General features: G+C 48.6%; 1 protein-coding gene across 1 annotated transcript; it reads right to left on the bottom strand.

Moving 5' to 3' along the window:
• Positions 1-955: 955 nt before the first annotated feature.
• On the bottom strand, positions 956-18,023 carry LOC105538235 (cytochrome P450 4B1). Its single transcript, XM_011978040.1, has 9 exons — positions 17,760-18,023; positions 7,337-7,478; positions 7,102-7,146; positions 5,643-5,770; positions 4,773-4,798; positions 3,104-3,237; positions 2,258-2,322; positions 2,074-2,156; positions 956-1,656 (listed from the first exon to the last, which is right to left on the bottom strand). The coding sequence occupies exons 1-9, from the start codon at positions 17,937-17,939 to the stop codon at positions 1,473-1,475; spliced, it is 987 nt and encodes a 328-aa protein (XP_011833430.1). The 5' UTR covers positions 17,940-18,023; the 3' UTR covers positions 956-1,472.
• Between the last annotated feature and the right edge of the window lie 4,167 nt (positions 18,024-22,190).

Genomic DNA, 22,190 nt, shown 5'->3' with positions numbered 1-22,190 from the left:
CAGGAAAGGAGCAGCCTGGACAGTCAGTGCTTGACTGGAGTCAGAGGGAGAGGGTTGGGACAGAAGAGTGGGCTGGGAACTTCCTGCACAGGATGTTCACCTAGTATCAGGTGGCACACGAGGGCTTGTGCTGGCCATGATCAGAGAACAAAGGACAGTGGGGGCTCAGAATTCTGGTTGGTCAGCCATGGAGAGGTGCTCTAACCACAGGATCCCACAGGGCATGAATGAGTGACCAAAAAGTGACCCTGCTCAATCCACGCAATGGGCAAGACTCAGGGTCAGTGCACATCTGTGCACATTCCATGACAACATATAGACACACTCAGGCACAGCGACACCTGTATGTGCCCACTGCACACTCCACATTCAACCCACACACATGCCCAGGATCACAGGAGGCAGCAGAGTGTGCTTAGAGAACCGGAAGAATTAAATGGAATCCATCTTTGGTGCCCACCAGTCCCCAGCCTCCTATCTCCCTCCCACAGGGAGCCTGTCGATCGCTTCTCACACCAAAGCTCTTAGCTCCTTTTCACACTGACACACACTCTCAGAGAGTGTCAGTACTCATGATGAAGGCTTGGTCAAAGAGGCCAGAATCAGAGGCCTCAGCTCAAGCTCCTCCCAGATGAGTGTCTTACAGGTTCCTTGCCTTCATACAGAAGTGGGAAAATGGCCCCCTCCCATCCAGCCTCCCAGGCCTTCTCAAGGCCTGATTTAAGCTGATTCAAGTGGGGGAGAAGGGTTCCTTTCCTCCAGGAAGCCCCCCTCTAATGCCACTTGGCCACCTTCCCCAGCTGAACCCTGGATGCCTGGAGCACCACGTGACTGTGAGACACAGACACTGACAACGGCAGGGGTGCCACAGAGACACATCTCAGGAGGAGCGGAAGACACACCAGTGATACCATATCCCATATTTCTTGACTTCAGTGATGGTTACAAGAGAGTTTGCTTCAGAATTATTTATTATTTTATACAGTCTTCGTTTAGGCAATTTTTTCTTATGTCTGTTATATTCGAAATACACACATACAAAGTTAAACAAAGAAACACATCTCAGTGAAGGGGCAATCCCCTAAGCCATTCTTCTATTCAGTGGTATCCAGTCATAACCACGAATCTCAGGGCAAAACTTTCCTTGTGTTCACTATGAGTCTCTCTAAGGTTGGAATGTAAGTTTCTGCTGCATTTTTAAGTTTGCCAATTACAGGAGATAAATGAAGTTTCTTGAACCAAATAGGTGCTCACCAAATGTTTGTTGACTAAATGAATGATAAACATTTATAGACACACATCTGTACATAGCACTGTCCTCTAGGAGTTGTCTATGGTAATGCCTAGTCCCCTTCTAAACTACAAGCCTTCTGAAGGCAGGGTGCCCCAACTCCTCTACATCCAGCCCGGGGAGGGTGGTGCCCAGGGAGACGTCACAGCCTGAGCCATCCAGGGCCCCATTCTCATCAGAGCTACTTCCCAGACCCAGGGCCCAGTGGCTTCAGGTGGAGGTGGATGCCATTCTTGGAGCGCAGGACAAGCTGGAGCATCTTGATGGGCAGCCGTGAGGGGTCCAGAGAGAACTCAAAGTGGAGCAAGCACATGGCTGTAACCACCTTCATCTCACTCATGGCAAACTGCTGCCCGATGCAGTTCCTGTAGCAAGCAGCACAAAGAGTCATTGTGCAATGGAGCGTCCAGAGTGACGGCATTCAGTGCTCTTAGCAGCCAACAAAAGTCAATTACTGTTTTTGGATGAATAACTTGCTGATAGATTGGTTGACCTGGGCTTATGAAACAAACCTTGAGAGCATGGTCAGGGTCCCAGACTAGGTAGATTCACATGGTGGGGGTCTGGAATAGGGGTCTCTCTTGGAATGACTCACCTATCCCACCTACTTCCCAGGGACAGGAATAAGATAATTGCAAGAAGAAGGCTCCTGCATTAGAATCACCACAAACCCAGCATGATTCCCCCTTATTCAGCGTACCTTCTAATAGTGCCTCCCCTGTGATGTCATCCACCCTCTCCTCCCCAGTCCTGAGGGCCTGGGATACTGGGTCTCTCCATACCTGGGCCCAGCAGAGAAGGGCATAAAGGCAAAGGGATGGCGTTTGGACGCATTCTCAGTGGAAAAGCGCAGAGGGTCAAAGACCTGAGGAGACAGGCCTTGCTTAAACACTCACCAGGTTCTGGCAGACGGTGACCCTCCCAGTCCCCCACCCTGTCTGATCTCCCAGCCCATGGAGAGGGTACCTCAGGGTCGGGCCATACAGCACTGTTCCTATGGAGGGCATAGATGTGCATAGAGATCAGGCTTCCTGTGGGCAGAACAGAGGTTGGTGACCAGATAGTCCTAGGAAGCCAGGCCTACCTCCACATAAGGTCAGAGTTCCCCTAGTGCCCCCTGGGGTGCCAGCCCCTGCTGACCACTGCCAGTGACAGAGAGTTCATGACCACACCCGACTCATCACAGTACTTTGATGATTATCATGCCCAGTTCCTGTAACCCCAGCACTGGGTGCAGCACCTGACAGACATTTGTGAAATGAATAAAGGGAGAATGAACCCCTCCATCATGAGGTAGAACAGGAAGGAACTATTAAACCTTTTCAGCTGACTGACTCTTGGGAAATTATTATTCATAATATTACACTGCCAACAGTAACAGCTATCATTCACCAGGTGCTTACTAGGAACCAGGTACAGGCTTAACACTCTTTATGAAGCTACCACATACAGTTGTGCAGGTTGTACACTGCACAGCATCATAGTCTATGTGAGTGATGCTCTCTAGTTATCTTCAGGGCATGATCTGCATGGTGGTACATGGCAGCCTTGGTGGACATTGTCTCTTTAATCCTGACAGCAGCCTTGAAACATAGATACTCTTCTCATCCCCCATTTTACAGAAGTGGAAATGGAGGCTCAGAGGTAGAAGAATTGATCAATATGTTGTGGGACTGGGATTGAGACCCAGGGCTCTCTGAACGCAAAGCCTGAGCTCTTCCCCAAAAGTGCAAATATTTGACTAAAGGCACAGAGGGTGCCAGAGGAGCATGCAGAGGACTCCATTTCCACCCCTAAATCCACCCATCCCACCTGCAGGTAGAGACCGGCCATCCACAAAGGTGACAGGCTTGCTGAGCTGGCGGTACACCTGGGGCACAGGTGGGTAGAGGCGGAAGCTCTCCTTGATGCACATGGTCAGATAAGTCATTTTGCCCAGATCATCCCTGCCAGCAACACAACCAGAACATTCTGGGAATGGGCAGCAACAGGATTTGGGAAGAAAGCAGACTCCAGCCCCAGTTTTCCCTCACCACCACCACACACTCAAGAGTCAGGGCCACAGGGTTCCAAGTGCCCGGGCCAGGCCTGACATGGTGTGGACACTCAGATCTAAGGGATCTTGTTCCATTTTTCTGCATCCCTTTCTCATCTTCACTGGTAGGAGAAGAAGGTACAGGACCCTAGAGATGAATGTGCACACAGCCATCAAAGACAAGGTCACCTCTGCAACTCTCAGGACCCCCATAGATGCCTACAAAGGATAGTTCTTTAGGTTCCAACTTGGTTTCCCCTACTGAGCAGAATGAAAGAAACCGGGGCTGATACACATTGGTTGAATGAATCAACCAAAGTTCATGCATTGTTTAATGAGGTGAGTGTGTGTGTGTGTGTGTGTGTGTGTGTGTGTGTGTGTGTGTGTGTGTGCCTTTTCCCTTTGGCCACCAGGAAGCTCAGGCCCAGATATGACATTCAACTATAACTACTGGGCAATATTTTATTACAGAGTTCCCAAACTCCACACTGGCTCTTATTTTTCATTTGCATTTTATTATTTTATTGAATAAATGTCCTCTAAGTTGCTTCAAGCTCTAGATGGAATCACGTGAAAATAAAATAAATATTCTAATCCCTGCCTCGGGTTGTGTTCACATTGTTACCCAGTCTACAATGCCTAGCTCTCTCTCTTTGCCTGAATTTTAACCCTCCTTAGAAAGTCAATTCAAGCCTCACTCCTTCCCTCTGCGCTCAGCCTTCACACCACGCGATCCTGTAATTTTCTCTCGCTGTTTGGTTATGTGAATTTGTCTCTCAGAAAACCCCACGGGCAGCAACTTGGCTTCTCTTTCTCTTCCATTCTGCAGCCCTGATAGCACCTGGCATGTGCCTGGATACCCTGTGCAGGGGAATTCTCACATATGACAAACAGAAATGGTAATGAAGCTTCATACTCCAGACCCTGGAGTTAAAGGTCAGTCCCCCTCAAGTGGATCTAAAGTTCCCCCACCGGCTCAGCATTTTCTGTACCCCTGCTGTGTGCCTAGCCCCTGCTGGAGGCTGCTCAGGAGCCCAGAGAGAAAGGCAGGGTGTCTGACCACAAGCAAAGGCCTGAGGGGAGCAGACAGCGAGCAAGGTTGGAGGAGCTTCTGAGAGACTCCTAGAGCTCACGCTGCAAAGAGAGGTCAAGGTCAATCCTGAAGTGTTCAGGAGTTCAGTCTTGGGCCAAGAAACAGGGGAAAACAATGGAAAGTTTTTAAGTGATGAAGTTTGGGGAAGTCTTTTCTCCTTCACCAGCAGGAGAGATATGGCATCTGGAAGCTGAGTATTGCCATCCAAAGGCAAGTAGCAAGGGACTGGCTCTCCTAGCTGTCCCAACTCTGTTCACCCCTACATTTCCACCTCTTTCTCCCCCAGCTCTCCCTGCTCTATCCAGGAACCCAGAAGGGTAATCAGGTTCTACCTTCAGAAGAAGTTAGCACACAAAATAGCCTTCTCTTCCCACTTGTCCTGGAGTCCAGGGATAGGAGGCAATGTGGGGGTCAATTGGACTGGATGCCACAAGCTTCACTCCAGGACTCATAGCCTATCCTCCACCACCAAGCCCCCTTCACCCACTCCCAGTCCCTGTCCTGCCCTCCACCCTGCTGGAATATCAGGGTAGGGTAGGTAGCAATTTGGCAGCCTCTGGGCTACAGGCTCAGAGGGCAGGACCAGGAGGCAGATCTTGCACCGCACACAGATGTTTTCTCCCAGTCAGGGTAGCTTATAAGGGAGTAGGACGGCTGAGAGGTGGTGAGCTCCCCAGCACAGTGTGTGTGTAAGTAATCCTGGAGAGGAGTTTCCTATAAGGGGAAAGACTAGCCTAGATAACCTGGGGATTATCCAGCCCTGAGACTCTGAGCCTGACCTCTGACATCCCTCTTAGTGATGAGTTGTATTGACAGAATTTTGGGCAGTTGTGGTAGACAGAACGTGAGGAGACACTTTTTAGGTGTGAAAGCCTTTCCCTGTACTCTCAAATAAAGGCAGTCCTCAAACCTGCTATGCCAGGAGTCTTAGTAAGTTCTCACAGAGACCCTTTGGCCTGGGAGGAAAGAGGGCTGGGTCTCCTGATGGAGACCAGGACCGGGCTGCCAGGACACTCAGAGATTCAGCACCTACTCAGTGGCAGCATGTGGCACATGTCAGCAATGCAGGGATTTGGCACTGCTGTTGCAGGCAGAACAGGTCTTGGGGCTCAGCTATTCTCCTCACCGCAGAGCACCACCTGCTCTCCCCAGGACAAAATCAGGGTGGAGAGGGGCTAGCCCAGCAGCCAACAGCCTCCACTACTCTGGCACAGGGAGCTCACCAGCATGACACGTGTGGACTCAGCGAACAGAGCCACATAGGGCTTCAGCACATCATAATGAAAGCCAGGTGTGAGCAGCTTGCGGTGCTGGAACCACTTGGGCCCCTCAAGAACTAGCAGGCCTCTCCCTGGGGAAGAGATAGGAGGGAGAGGGCTGGTCAGTCCAGGAGATACCGCCCCACCCGGGGCAGCCTGGGGCTAAGCACATCCTACCCAACTCCATCCCTGAGCCTGGAACCCTCCAAGGATGGGCCACTAAGTGACCCAGTATTGCCCTCCACGCTCTCACCCTAGGCTACCAGGGCCTCAGGACACAGGTGGCAGCAGTTCTTGGCTGAGTGAGCTCCTTCCTTAGGACAGGATGACTCAGCTTCTGCCTCTCAGCTGCACCCAAAAATCCTGGGTCCAGGAACTTGTGTCAGATGACATTGCCAGATATGAGACAAAGGACATACATCCCCCTGGGGACGGTCAAGCGGGGGGAGCCTGCTGAGCCTTGACTGTCAGCTGCTGAGACTCGCCACAGCTTCAGGACTTGGGGAATGGCCCACTGTGTTCGTGCTTCATGGCCTCAGGTGGGAGCCTTCCTACCCCACCCCAACACACCCAGCAATGGAAATGCATTCCTGCCTCCAAAACCACCTCTTCATTTTCCTGATCCTTTTCTGTCTGCCTTCTAATTTTATCCTCCCATTGATAACTGAAGAGTGTTAGAAGCAAAAAGACTTCCCAGTGGTACTCGGTGAGTAAATAGGATTGGGAATGTGTTCTCCCTCTTGGCCCTGCCCTTTCTCAGCTCCCAGGAAAACACTGAAGACCCCATAGGATCATGAGTAAAAGAGGAGCTTTGGAGAAGCATATGGTGGCTAAAGAACACTCAGTGGGTTTAACTTGACTACCTCTGAAAAGAAAAAAGTAAAATAAAATAAAATAAAATAAAATAAAATAAAATAAAATACTCAATGACTCCCACCTACTCTCGACATCAAATCACCTCCTCATCCTGGCAGTCAAGGCTGACCTGTCCTCCCTGCCCAGCCTCATCTCCCAGCTGGGCTCTACCTTGCAGCCACCCCGACAGCCTCACAGCCTCTGGTGACCAGCCGTGGTCCTACCACCACACCATTTCCTCAGACCCTTGCCCTGGCCAGCACCACCTATTTAAATCTCCTTTTGGATCAACTCTAGTGCCACCTCCTTCAGGAAACTGTTCTTCACACTTACACATTCTCCAGGACCTTTGCCCTGTCTACAGAAGGCAGACCCTGCCAGAGAAGATGCCTTGGCTCCACAGCTGGGGGTTCTCCTGCTCCTCCCCTGTCTCCTCACTGAGAGCTGAGCTTAGGATGGGTACCCGGGAACTAGGCCATCTGGGATAACCAATTGAGCAGGACAGGGCAGGATCCTAGTCACCATGGGTCTGAGGTGGGCATGGCAGGGAAGGCAGGTGCTCACTCACCAATCCACTGGAGGAAGAAGTCATACACATCAGGGGCCTTAGGGTCTGCAGGAGGAGACAATCAGGTCAAGCAGGGACCCGGGGTTCCTAGAGAAGGCTTGTTTATGAGTAGGGTGGGCACCTCAGCCGCCCAGACTTAGTACACAGGCCCAGGCCTCCTCCTCACATGGTGCCCTGAGCCCTTTGTTCTCAGGAAGCCCCACACTCTCCTGAGAGTCCCATCCTCTCTCCTCACCCCCACGGCTGTACACAGCTTTGGCATAGTCGGGCTCATAGATGTTCAGGAAGCCAATGAACTGTCCGAACCAGAGTGGGTGGGCATATGGGAACTGGTGGGCCCAGGACACCACTTTGTCCAGGCTCCCCGTCTGCTGGATCTGAAATGATGACAGAAGGTCAAGGTTACTCAGGAACACATTGTCTCTAGCCAGACCCCAAGTTCCTGGGAGGGCAGGGGAGAAGGCTGCTCAGGCAGGCCCTGGTTGCTTCCTTACCTCTCCTGCACTCCCTTCCCCTAAACATTCCTAGGCCTAGTGCCCTCTCCAGCCCTACAACCACTGCTCTAAGTCCAAGTCACCTTCTTCTCACACCGGGGTTAGCTCAACATCCCCAAACTAGCCAACCTGCTTCCACTTGGCACCTGCCACCAACTCTCCACTGCACTGCAGCCAGAAAGTGCTTTCTTCTCCACATTAAAGCTCTTTCATTATAAAGGTAATATTTTTCATTGTGCAATAGAGAAATAGCCTCAATTCCACCCCTGCCGCATCTTTCAACACATTTTTATTGAGGGCCTACATGTACAGGTCTCTGTTCTCAACGTCTCAGAGGAATGAGACAGACAAGTTCTGCCCTTTCATTCTATGGAGAAGACAGATAATAGACAAGTAGACAATTAAGTAAAATAATCACAGAGAATAGTGATTGCTGAGAATAAAAACAGTGCTATGAGAGACACTAACAGGGAGGGCCTGCTTCGATAGGGTGATCTTGGAAGGCTTCTTGTTGGAGACAACATTTAAGGTGAAACTTGAAGGATGGTGAGGCTCTGGCTGTGTGAAGCATAAAGGAAAAGCATTCTGGGTGAGAAAACAGCAAGCACAAAAGTGCTGGAGTGGGAAAGACCACGGTGTCTTCCAGAAGGTGTCCCATGGTGGGACAGTCACCTTGGATGAGCTTGAATGGGTCATCCAGAGGTTGGTACATGTCCTTTGGAGGTTTTATAGCCACATATACTCACCCAGAGGTGTTTTAAGTAAACAAAGTTATATAATAAATATTTTTGCAAAACCAGCCTTTTTTCATTAAGCATATCTTGTCCTTCTTTCCAGGCTAGTGCACTTAACTGTCATTAATATTTTTAACAGTCGTGTAGTATTTCACTATAGGGATGTAATGTATTTAACTATTTTTCCTCATTTAGTGGGAGTCTTTCAAAGATACACTTAACACTCCTAGTGGTCTGCCCAGGGGCCTTAGGAAAGGTCCAAGCTCTGGAGTTTGTAAGGAGGCATAGTAAGACTAATCTTTATTAAGCACTTGTTGCGTGCCAGACCTTGTTTAAGCTACTTACATTTTGACCTGATTGAATCCTCACAATTCTAAGTGGTCCCATTTTAGGGAAGAGGAGTGAGCCTGAGGAATAGAGATGTTAGGTTACAATCCCATAAAATTCCTGTTGAGGCCTGAGCCTGTGCTAGGCCTGCTTTTTCTCTCTAAAATTCTCTCTCACAATTGCCACCTACTCGTTTATGGTATCCACACAAATTAGGAAGGGAAAAATATCCAAACCTTAATAATTTGGACATTTTCCCCCTCCTAATCTCATCTTGAAATGTGATCTCCAATGTTGGAGGTGGGGCCTCGTGGGAGATGTTTGCATCATAGGGGTGGATCCCTCACGAATGGCTCTGGGGCCATTCTGGCAGGATTGAGTGAGTTCTCTTGGCTCCCATGATAACTGTTTGTTACAAAGAGTCTGGCACCTCTCTCTCTCTCTCTCTCTCTCTCCTTTCCTCCTCTCTTGTCATGTGATGCCTGCTCCTTCTCATGAATAGCAGTTTCCTAAAGCCCTCACCAGAAGCAGACACTGACCATGCCTCCTGTACAGCCTGTGGAACTGTGAGCCAAATAAACCTTTTACCCAGTCTCAGGTATTCATTTATAGCAACACAAAGGACTAAGACATCCATGTTGTATCTTCCAGGGAATATTCTTAAAGAAGGACACAGGCATCTGATAATGTAGCCCCGAGGGATCCTTTCTGGCCCAAGCCACTATCTCCAAGGGCTCATGGGATTGGGCCTATTTTGGCCTCCAGCCACCCGTCTGTGCCTTCTCTAGGGCTCTTCCCCTCCTAGGCCCTCTGTGGAGTCGTGTGTAATCATCCCATAGATCTCTTCCCTCACTGCCTCTGAACTTGGAATCCTGAGTTCAACCCAACAGGACTGTAAGAGTTTTCACTGCCCTTGAGTACACAATGTCAAAAAGAACACAAAGTGATAAAAATCATCTCCACACACAGGTAAGAGGAAACCTGGTATCCCTGCCTCCTTCCTGGCTGGTACCCCTGGAAGTGCTCCTTTCCCCAGTGTCTCTCTTATTTTTCCATCTGCCCTGCTGGGTTTTCCTCGCCAACTTCCTGGTCATCTGACCATTCCCCTTCTCTCCATCCCTACCAGGTCCAGAAAGCCCAATTGGATGGGTCAAAGAAAGGCTTACATCACAAAAAAGCCAGACTCATAGGATCTCAGGGTCGGAAGGAGCCTTTGGCTGATCTGGTTCATCCGAGCCTCACTCCCCTCCTTATCAGTTATGCTTGTGCACCTCTGCACAAGACCCTGGTCTCATACTGACCACATTCACAGCCTGTGCCCTGATCAAGGTCGCAGCCAGCTTGTCACTGCCTCCTTGTGCCCGACTTTCTCCTAGCTCTTTAGATTTATTTAAGAAATAAATAAATCTAAAATAAATAAAAAACGTGTGCATGAGCCCAAGCCATGGCCAAACTTTTAAATAAAGCTAGAGAACTAGAAGCACCTGCCAGGCGCCTGCCTTGATTACCCCAGGAGCCTGGTAAGAGGGAGGACAGCTCCCAGCACCTGGTCCCACTATTGCAGCTGCGGCCCCTCAAGAGGGCTGAGGCGTCTTCCCTGTGGGGTACACGTGGCTGCCTGGACAGTTCCTCTGGATTACACAACTGGATGCGAACAGGAAGAGAACAGGGCATGAAGATAATTCACTGATCCCAGCTTCCCAGCCTCACCTCCCACCCTCACATTGGCACTCCTTGTTGACCTCACCAGAAATAAATCACAGGAAGGATTGGGTAGAGCAAGCATATGTCACCACTCTCCTCTCTGCTTCCCAAGAGTCTAAAGTAAGCTTTGCTCCAAGAATCAGATGGGAAAGGGATTTCAACATTGCCTAGTGGAACCCTGACCTCTTTTTATAGGTGGAAATGTGCAGTACAAAGACCAAAGGGAATTATCTTCATGCTCTGTTCTCTTCCTGTCCCAGACCTCCCAGCCCTGTAAGTGTCCCAGCTCAGGATTACACAACTGGATTACTCATCCAGTGTGAGTTAAGGGAGACCAGGGATCCTGGCTTAGGCTCTTTCTGCAGCCCTTGTTAGCAAGCCTGCTCAAGCCATCAGCCAGTTGACCTGAAGCTCAGTGGGCCAGTGTCCAAGAAACAAGCTACCCTTGACCAGTGTGTTGCAGCTGCAGTGCCCCAGGGGGCTGCTTCAGAACAAAAATAAGTTGGCTCACAAAATGGGGATGAGAGTTTCGAAAAACCAAAGATGACGGAGGCGAAAGATGAAGAGGTTTCCTTTTCGGCAGCATGTCATTGTTCCCTCAAGGCAGGTCATGTCAGTCTCGGATTCCCAGCACACAGGGTGCCTGCCCAGCACCTACACCTGGTAAGAATCCCTGCCCAAGTGCTCAAACATCTCTAGTGACAGGCAACTTCTTTTCAAAACACCCCAACCATCTTTGGACAGTCTTAATTCTTCAAAAGGCATCTTAGTCGCTAAAGAGAAAGCCACCTGCCCATAGCCTTCCCCATGGGTCTCCCTCTGGGACCACACAGGCTCCCACTGCCCAGGGAAGTCCCGCAGGGATTGGGAGTGGGGAGCTAGAACCCCCTAGTTCTGCTCTCCTCCAGGATGGACACCCTTAGGTGCCCTTTGGTGCCCTGGTCTCGGCTGTCTCCCTACTATGGTCCCTCTCCCCACACCCAAGATTACCAGGGCTCCATGTGTGCATGAGTCCAAGCCACTGCCAAGTTTTTAAATAAAGCTAAAGAGCTAGAAGCCAAGAAAAACCAACCAAAAGGGAGTAGAAGTAGCATCTCTGAAATAACTATAAAAATCAGTGGGAAAAGCAGACTCAATGTACACAAACTCACTGGGGATTCAGCCATGAGGTTGAACAGAGCCATGGAGAGCCTGAAAAGAGGGGATCAAATGCAAAATGCCCCAGGGAGCAGGGAACATTCCTCCCATGCTGGTGACAAACATGACTTCATCCTCCATCCTCCCTTTCAAAGACAAATGAACGATTACACATGTACATGTGAACAGATAACATACAGAAAGAACCCCTAGCTCAATAGAAGGAGCAAAGGACTTTGGGTGAGATCAGTGTGGTCACCAGGACTCTCTAGCCACCATGCCTTGGCTAGGAAGTGATGATGGACTTTGTCCAAAGTCACACAACTAGCATCATGCCCCAGTCTTTAGATTCCAAAGCCTGTGCTCTGCCCCCAACACCCTCCCTGTCTTCAGCATCCAAAGATGAACTCCAGACTCAGGAGCACCCAATCAGGTGAGAGGAGGAATGCAGGAAAGCATCCAAACAATTAAAAAGGCAGGAGGGCAGGGACCCAAGAAATGCCCAAGAGTCCAAGAGGATGCAGTCATCTGTTGTCAGTCTGCATGGGCAGCTTTGCTGCCCAGAGTTGGGTCCCCCCGAGAGATTCATCCACTCTTCCAACACATGGGCATTGAGCCAGAGACAGTGCTAGTTTCTGGGGTTACAGCGGTGAGCAAGACAAAGCCCTGCCCCACCAGCATACATTCCAAGCGGGGAGAAAGAAAATAAACAAGAATCAAATACGCCAAGAGTACGATTTCAGGTAGTGACAACTCCCGAAAGAAAAAAAGCAGAGTAAGGGGCAGGGCTGCCACTATGGATGGGAGTGGGCTAGGAAGGCCTCTCTAAGGTGACATTTCAGCAAAGAGCAGCAGAAATGCCTTCTGGAAAGCCCCATGGCATCAGCCACAATCTGCTTCTCAAAAACTTTTCTTTCAACTGCCCCCTCTACCTCTCCCCTCCTCACTCCTGGCAGATCACCCTTGCTCTACTTCCCAGAGAAAATAGAACCCATCAGATAAGAAAACCCAAAAAGTCAGCTGGCAGACCTGAAGGACCACTCCACCTGCGCCCAGCCTCTCTGTTTACTTCTGTTTCAGGAGAGGAGCATGCAGGGCCTGTCCAAGACCAGTCCCTCTGGATTCCGACCCTCCCCACAACGTACCTCACCTATCAATCAGCCCCTCTCTCTTAAATCACAGACCTCACCTCTGTAGGCTCCCTCCCATCCTCATTCAAAACTTGTTCAAGTCTCTCACTTTAAAAAAAAAAAAAAAGAAAAGAAAGAAGGAAAACAAAACCAAACCTCCCTTGGTTCAGTTTCCTCCTCCAGCTAACACCTTATTTCCTCATCCCTTCATAATCTAACTTCTCTAAAGAACTGTGACTACTGTTTCCAATTCCTTGCGACAGCCCCACCTCTCCTATGCTGCTCTTGCTAAGGAATCCAGCACCCTCCCCGGTGCTGAGCCCAGATGACTCCCATCTCTCGTGCATGTCTCCTGGATGCCCTCCCCTCTCTCCCAGTGGCCCCCCTGGGCAGCTCCTCACCCACTGTTTGTTCCTCCAGAACCAGTCCTTGGCCACTTCCCTTGTTGCATCTTCTCCCTGAAAGCTCTCACCTGCTTCTGTGGTTTCCTGTGCCATCTACCTACCAACAATTTCTCAGTTGACAGCTCTTTCCAGTTTACCTGTCTCCTGAGGTCCAGAATCATAATCAACCCCCCGGAACTCTCTGCATGACACCCTCCAGATTCCTCAGACCCAGCATTTCCAAACCCATGTTCATACACATCTTCGTACACGTTTGTCCCCAAAATCTGCCTCTCCTACTGAACCTGGGGATGGAACCATCACCCACCCCAAAACTAGCCAGGAATACGGAATGTCGTTTTCTCCATTGTTTATATCAATATGAAGAGGGATGTCCTGTGGAGGCAGCCCCTCCCCTCTGCAGGCCCACTGAGTGATTTTTACCTTGAAATTAGCAAACCAGAGTGAAAAGAGCCAGATGTAGCAGGTCATGGGAGGAGACTCTGCCACAGAGTTCTCCAAATCTAGTACTCAAGGATTCCATACCCAGGCACTGACAGGGCTGCCCGCCACTGAGCCTCCTCTTCCTGGGTCTCAGATGCCCACATTTTAAAATTGATATAAAAAATGCATTCCTCCTGTTTACAGTCCAGTCTTATGGCTCTCTTTTGATGAGTTTTGCCAGATTCTGCTCTGATCCAGCTGTGTTGATGCCTCCAATTAACAGAGCTCCAAGGGCAATCTTTCTTTCCTTCTCCTGCTACATGGAGGGGCCCTCGCTGACCCTCACATCTGGCTACGGTGGAGGTCTCGATGCCTCTCTCTCCTGTGCCCACCCATGCCAAGACCTGGCCTGCTCTACCTTCCACTTCCCTCCAGCCCACTGGCTCACTCCCCAACACAAGGTGGAGGCCTGGATCACCTCCACCCTAGCCTCCCTGCCTCCTATTTGCCCTCTGTCAGTCTGTTTACCACCCTGAAGCCAAAGTGATCTTTCTAAAACATAAGTCTAAGCTTGTCTCTCCCTTGCTTAAATTCCTTCCATCGTTCCCCATCATCCTCAGAATAAGGTAAAGCCTTTTGACCTGGCCTCAAGGATCTGTGTGACATCCCTGTCCACCTCCAGCTTCATCCTCTCCATTCTGTCCTCCCTGTCACCACTGCAGAACTGCTCAGCTACTAACACAGGTATGTCCTAGACCCCAAAAGACAATTTAATTTCCTAAACACACTGCTTTTTCCAGGCTGTGTGCCTTTCTGCACAGATAGCACCTTCTGCCTTTTCTTCTGCACTTCCTGCCACAGGTTTCTACCTCCAGATCTTTGAGGATGTGCCTCATCATCACCTCCCTGGACCTCCCTGACTCCTCACGCTGAGAGGAGCCCTTCTCTAGGCCTAAGGGTTGGTAACACTTGTCCTGTGTTATTCATCTCTCCTACAGACCTAGTTCCTCTGAGGCAACCTCTTTGTCTTGATTCTTCATCCTCTGGCCTCAGCATAGGACCAGACCCAGAGTTGTTGATCAGACACTGCTGGTTGCTTAGGAAAGAGGGACCGTATCTGGCTCACAAAGACTGGGTTGATTTGAGAAGAAGGAAGGTGATGAAGAAAGCAAATGCCCCAGGGTGTTTTGTAGCAAGAATCCCTCCACAATGATTTAATACCTGACGTTTATCTGCCCAAAATGCCTATACTTTATCTCTTTCTAACCCCTTCTAACCCAGTAAGGTAAAAATGATTATCTCCACTTTGTTGACAGGGAAACAGAAGCACAGAGAGGTAAAGTGTCTTAGCTAACCAGGCACAGCAAAGGCCTGTGATCAATGTTTACTGAATGAAAATGAGCCACAGCCCTGTCTTCACTACACAGTACAAGGTCAAGGGCACTGTCACAGCAAACGGCATCGCTGGGAAAGAGGCCTCTGCAGTCTCAGAGAATCTCATTTCCTTGGTCTGGGAGCTGACATTCTACACACACACACACACACACACACACACACACACCAGATTTGTTGGCTTCTTTCAAGGGTTCCAACCTCAGGCCAGCAATACAGCTGAGCACCTACTACATGCAAAGTCCTCCCTGGTTCCTAGACTGGAATGAGGGGGACCCTGGAAGAATAGGACATGTCCCCATCTCCAGAAGACACATTCTGAGAATTGAGGAGGATGACAGGTAGATGCTACCAAGGCCTCCAGACTGTAATTGGACACCAAGAAGGAGAAATTAATCCTGATGGACAGCTCTTCCCCGCCCCCAGTCCCTTTACCCACTAGTTTTCCTCCCCCTCCTACTCCCATCATTGCTGGGCCTAAGAATCAACTTTGCAGTAACCTTTTATGGACTCACAATGTTATGAATTAAAATGCAGAAGTCCTGGGCCCAGTCTTGACCTAACTCCTGAGCTACTAAACAGACGTAGACAAATACTTTGCACCCTCTGAACTTCAATGTCCTCGTTTTTACATTAGGGAAAATAATCCCCTCTCTGCCCTCCCCATTTCTCAAGTTCAGGTATGAATCCAAGGGAGAAGAGAGGCGCCACACCCTGGAGGACTGCAGAAGTTGTGTTTGCAATGGTTCCCCAGGAAACCTTTGTAGTTCTCACAAGTAGTCACCCCTCCAGCCTTTGTTGCTCAACCTGATGCCAAGGGAAGGCCCTTCAGACAGTTGTGTTAGAGCCAAGAAGCCAAAGCTAGGCTGTGTTCCAGGCCCTCTGCATACTCTCAAGGTGGGGGTGGGGGCCGTTGGGGGAAAGAAAACAGCCAGTTCTGACCTGGAGGTGAAGGTGCAAGGTCCCTGTCCTAAAGAAGCCCCTGGCTGAGGGCAAACACAATTTGACGAAGGCAGGTAGAAGTGGAAAGGGAACAAGAAGAAAGGGAGAAAGTTCTCTCTAAATACCTCTTGTACCGCTTTAGTGTCAGACCTCAACCTTCCCTTGGCCCTCCTGTGTACTTAGCAAACCCTCTCCCAAGCCTTCCTGGTCCCTGTGCTTTTCTTTTCCATCATGCTTTCTCCTCTGTGGATACTCTCCCTACTCTCCAACATTCACTACTGGTTCATTCAGTGATGCCTACACTACACTAGGCTTTATGCTGAACCCTGAGGGTACAGGGATGAATCAGATCAGATCTCCATCCTCCAGAAGCCACAGCCTAGTGGGGAAGATGAACAGGTAAACAGAAGACAACAACCCAACAGGACAAGTGCTGAGACAAAAAGAATGGGGCTAAGGCAGAATCCTGGGGAGGAACCTCGCCCAGCTCTGGAGCAAGGCTCTGGTGTCTGTTTTCCCCTCAGACTATAAGCTCTTTGAACCCCAGGCCTAGGTCTGATTCATCTCTCTGACCTACCCTTTCCTTTCCTGGATGTCTTCCGGATGCATGTTACAGGGTTATCTGTCAGGGCAAGAATAAGCCTAGAGGTCAAGCTCATTTCTAGCGTCAATCAAGGAAGAGAAGCAGTGCCCCCCGCCGAGACTGAGAATGAGGAAAGTGGGTTCAGGAGGTAGAAGAAGGAACTTGCCTCACTCTGAGCCTCAATCTCTGGCATCTCAGCCGGGTGCGGTGGCTCACGCCTATAATCCCAGCACCTTGGGAGGCCGAGGCAGGTGGATCACTTGAGGTCAGGAGTTTGAGACCAGCCTGCCCAACATAGTGAAACCCCATCTCTACAAAGTGAAAACATTAGCCAGGTGTGGTGGCACATGCCTATGGTCCCAGCTACTTGGGAGGCTGAGGCACGAGAATTGCTTGAACCTGGGAGGCAGAGGTTGCAGTGAGCCAAGATTGCGCCATTGCACCTCAGCCTGGGAGACACAGCAAAACTCCCCATCTCAAAAAAAAAAAAAAAAAGAAAGAAAGAAAGAAAGAAAAGTCTCTGGCATCTCTACCTGGGTTCCCCAAGCTGGCTGCAGATCAAAACACTAACACTTAGACAGGTTTTTAAATGTAAACTCCTAGCTCCAATCTGACAAATTAGAATCTCCAGGGATTGGAGGTCCAGGAATTTGCTTCTCCCAGTTGATTCCAATTCCCTGCCCTGTGTCTAATTAGAAACCTCTGGTCTAGATCCCCATGACAGTAGGAAACTAAGAGGTCTTCCTAAGAGCAGGGGCTAAGGTAGTTTTCACCCTGGAGTAATAGGAGTTACTCAGTTCCTGGAGTAACAGGAAGATGAACCATGATCTGAACCTGGGAAGGTATCACAGCTCCTGAGCCACCCATAGGCATGGCCGGGAGAGCCCTGCCTTTGGGGACACCAACCACCTAGACACTCGGTGAAGCCTGTCATGTGGTGGTACTCATCTTCATGCTCCCTCTCATTTCCTGCCTTATAAATGGAAATCTTTACACTACACACAACAACGCGGATGCTGACTGAGCTCTCAACGGATTGCCTACTTCTATGGACTATTCAGAGGTTTTGGATTTCTGCCATTGCCTTTCTGTCACTGCTGAGCCTTTAGCAGAACCTGGTCCGAACTTCGGGCCTCAGAATGAAGAGAAGGCGTCTGTGGCATGCTTGAGCCCTGACTTGGAAGTTGCCCCCACTTCTGAAGTCAGCTTGAAAGGCTGGAGTGAAGGAGAAATTCCAGTGGGAAAGCTGAATGGAAGCCATGGATCCCAGGACATCATCCCCCTGCCCAAGTTTGAAGTCTCTCTCCACAGCACCCTAGGAATTAGACCTGATTCTCTGAAAGAAGGGAGGATGTTTTCTTTCTCCCCAACCCCCGACCTCCACATACCTCCAGGGCATGTCCAAAGAGCCAGTGAGTTGGAGGCCCTGGGAAGTTGCCCATAGCCTTAGCCAACCTCTGCCTCCGCAGCAGCAGGCGGATGAGCTTGAGAAAGCCTAAGACCAAGATCAGCCCAGAAGCCCACAGGCCCAAGCAGGAGAGTCTCAGGGAGAGGAAGCTGGGCACCATGGCTGGAGCTCCAGTCACCCAGCCTTCGTTCGACTTGCCTCCAGCTGCTCCTGGTTTCCTTTATACTCTGGACCTATGCATCCTGTCAGCTCCTAGCCCCAGCCACTCCCTGAAGCCAGCAGCAGCCAAGACTGGGCTGAGTGCCATAAGGCGGAGACAGCAACCCCCAAAGCCACAAACAACAGAAGAGAGAGCCTAGTGGCCTTCTCCCAAAATTCAGCTAAAGAGAAACCTAATAGTGAACTCCAAAAAAAAGCAGGCAATGGGCATCCCACCTTGATTCCTTAAAACAAACAGATGGCAATTCTTGGTGTAATCATCAGCATAATAACCACTGCCTTCTCATACAAGCACTGTGAATGTTTCAGGCACTTTTTACATACTATCTCATTTAACCCAAACAGCAAAGGAGGTCAGAGGCACTCACATTTTATACCCATTTCCCAGATAATGAAGCAGAGGCTCAGCTTGCCTACGCTTTCTCTCAAGAAAGCTTCCAGTGTCCCCTTCAATATGAACCCTTGAGAGAGCTAGCACTTATGCTAGGCTCGCAATGCTTTGAATTCTTTTTTGTGAGTCACCTTCAGAGACAAGGTTCTAGCCCCAAAAGGGAAATACCAGGTCAGAAAGGGGCCAACTCCACCCCTAAAACAATAGTGCCATTTTGACACTTAGAAACATAGAACTTTCAGGGTGATGAGAAGAAGTCATGAAATTCAGTCCCTCCTGGCTGGATGGAAGCACTTAGGCTCAAAGAAAGGCAGAGAAATATCCAAAGTTGCACAGCAAGACAGTGGCAGCACCCAATGCCACAGCCCAGGCTCAGGTCACTGCCTTGCCTGGGGAGGGTATGCTACCCAAAGAGGCAGGCAGATTTAAGAAATCAAACAAGATATGATGTGGCATGCAGAAACTAGAAACAACAAGAAATGCATCAATACCCCAAGACTAAAGGAACAAGGGAAGGAAATCATGCTCCTGTAGCTTGGTGGGAGTTGTATTTATGGGGAACACAGTCAGTGCCAGAGAAGTGATGCTGGAACAGGGAAAGAACGGAGCAAAAATGTCCTAAACTCTTTCATCTCCCATCCCCAATCTCTTACTAGTGTCTCCAATCAGCCAAGCCAATCAGAAGTGAAATGGCAAGGAGCCTGGGGAGTCAGTCTGCAGAAGTCAGCCTCCCAGCAGAGATAAGAGCAAGAATCTGTAAGTTCCTTATAGATTCTGGACATTAGTCCTTTGTTGGATGCATAGCTTGAAAATATTTCTCCCATTCTGTAGGTTGTCTGCTTACTCTGTTGATAGTTTTTTGGCAAGGAGGTGGCAGGAAAAAACCAGCAATCAGGTGGACTTGGATCTCAAATCTCAGAACTCAGATAACAGGTTCTAATTCAAAGAATGATAAGCCATCAACATGGATTCCTTGTCCCCTCTGGCACAGGAAACCAAGCCTCCTCCTCTGCTGGGGAGACATCATGTCCAATCTTACCCATAGGCAGAGAAAGCAAGAAGAGAGTACAATGAAAGAACTCCAAAAGTGTCTTCTCCATCGGTCTGTCACACTTCCTGAAATTTCACATTTGTGCTTTATTTTATTGGATTGAGACATTGAGTGCGCCATTTAAAAAGCAAGTCACTCAAGTCAGAGAATAAAGGAACATGATGAGCTATCAGCAAAATTCCATTCTTTATGGTGAATTCATTTATCAGCATAGTTTCATCCTGGTCATATGATGGAGTGTTTTGAGGAGAGCCTGAATGGGCTACCACCTGGTGAAAGAGCCATGGCTCCTGGCAAGGACCACATAGGATTCACCTGGAAAGTGAATAGGGTTAGCTTAGAAGATGTCGAGTGAGTAGAGTGGACGTTGGTTGAATGACTCCCCAGCAATCTGTTCCTTGCTTCCCCCTTCCACCCAGTACCATGAATTTACAAGCTTTGGGGTGCATTCTGAGTGCCCTCACCCTCAACTCCAATATGGGCTTATATTTATTTAACACAGTCTGCATTCATCTTGCCCACAGTAATTGATTGTTTCAAGAATAGGCACATGACCACAGTCAGCCGATCAGGACAAATGAAATTCTATTTCCAGTATTTAATTTAAGCTATCTTGAAACAGATTATCTCTTCAATATTGAAGTCGATCCTAAAGCATGTAATCTCAGAAGCCATCAATGTGGGAAGAGGCAGACAAGAATGTACTCAACACTATAGCAACAGAACTGAGAAACATACCAAGAGGAACTAAATATCAGTTACATTGTTTGAACTCCTGGATCAAGCTTCACCTGAAGCTAGAATTACCTTTTACATTTTATTTTATTTTATTTTATTTTATTTTACTTTATTTTATTTTATTTTATTTTTTAGACTCAGGGGATACATGTGCAGATTTGTTACATGGCTATATTGTATGATGCTGAAGTTTGGGCTTCAGTTGAACCCATCACCCAAATAGTGAACATAGTACCCAATAGGAAGTTTTTCAACCCTTGCCACTCTTCTTCCCTCCCCACCTTCGGGGTCCCCAGTGGCTATTGTTTCCATCTTTATGTCCATTTGTACCCAGTGTTTAGCTCCCACCAATAAGTGAGAACATGCAGTTTTCTGTTTCTGCATTACTTCACTTAGGAAAGTGACCTCCAGCTGCATCCATGTTGCCACAGAAGACATGATTTCATTCTTTGTTATGGCTGTGTAGTATTCCACAGTGTATATGTACTACATTTTCTTATCTGACCCCACTGCTGATGGGCACCTAGGTGGATTCTGTGAGTCTTTGCTATTACAGATAGTGCTGCAATAAACATGCGAGTGGAGGTATATTTTTGGTAGAACAATTTATTTTCCTTTGGGATTATTGGGTCAAATGGTAATTCTATTTTCAGTTCTCTGAGAAGTCTCCAACTGCTTTCCACAGTGGCTGAACTAATTTACATTTCCACCAACAGTGTGTAAGTGTTCCCTTTTCTCTACAGCCTTGCCAACACCTGTTATTTTGTGAGTTTTTAGTAATAGCCATTTTGACTGGTATGAGATGGCATCTCATTGCGGTTTTGATTTGCATTTCTCTGATGATTAGTGATGATAAGCATTTTTTCATATGCTTCTCAGTTAGTTGTGTATCTTCTTTTGAAAAGTGCCTGTTCACATCCTTTGCCCACTTTTTAATGGGATTGTTTACTGTTGACTTAAGTTCCTTATAGATTCTGGATATTAGTCCTTTGTTGGATGCATAGCTTGAAAATATTTCTCCCATTCTGTAAGTTGTCTGCTTACTCTGCTGATAGCTTTTTTTGTTTTTGTTTTTGTTTTGTTTTTGAGATGGGGTCTTACTCTGTCACCCAGGCTGGCGTGCAGTGGCACAATCTCAGCTCACTGTAAGCTCTGCCTCCCAGGTTCATGCCATTCTCCTGCCTCAGCCTCCCAAGTAGCTGGGATTACAGGCGCTGTCCACCACACCTGGCTAATTTTTTGTGTTTTTAGTAGAGACGGTGTTTCACTGTGTTAGCCAGGATGGTCTACATCTCCTGACTTCGTGATTCCCCCACCTCAGCCTCCCAAAGTGCTAGGATTACAGGCTTGAGCCACCACGCCCAGCCATTGATAGTTTCTTTTGCTGTTTATTTAGTTTATTTAGGTCCCAATTGTCAATTTTTGTTTTTGTTGCATTTACTTTTGAGGATTTAGTCATGAATGCTTTGCCCAGGCCAATGCTTTGACTCTTTTTATTACATGAGCCAACAAAACCTCTTTGTTTAAATTCAATCTGAGTTGGTTTTTCTGCTGCTTGAAACCAAAGTATTTCTATGTGACATACTAGTGAAAACCCGGGAAAATGGGAAAGCCTTGGTTAAGTTGGGCTGAAACATATTTAGGGGGTTAGCTTGGAACAAACTGAATGAAATTAACCTGGGAAGGGACAAGTGGGATTATGTTGGTACATTTTGAGCAGTGGGGCTTGCCCAGGAAATACTGAGGGGGTTCATAGAGAAGTTCTAAGTGATATTATCCTGGGCAAAGTTCCCATAAGATAAGAGCAAGCAATGATCTGGATATGGTGAAAGTGAGGGGCTTAGTTTGGAGAAGAAACAGATATCTGAGACGTTATCAAGCAGAAAACACGAAGGAGAGGAACATGTCAGGAAACTGGAGTGTCAAGAGCAGGGTTAGCACGGAGCTTCAATAGGTGGGTAAGGAGACTAAACTTTGTCTTCTAGGCTGCAGGGGGCCATGGAGAGGGCCTA

The sequence above is a fragment of the Mandrillus leucophaeus genome, unplaced genomic scaffold, assembly GCF_000951045.1.
Source record: "Mandrillus leucophaeus isolate KB7577 unplaced genomic scaffold, Mleu.le_1.0 Scaffold1878, whole genome shotgun sequence".
In the NCBI taxonomy this organism is placed as follows: Eukaryota; Metazoa; Chordata; class Mammalia; order Primates; family Cercopithecidae; genus Mandrillus; species Mandrillus leucophaeus.
This window is presented reverse-complemented; position numbering and strand designations above follow the sequence as displayed.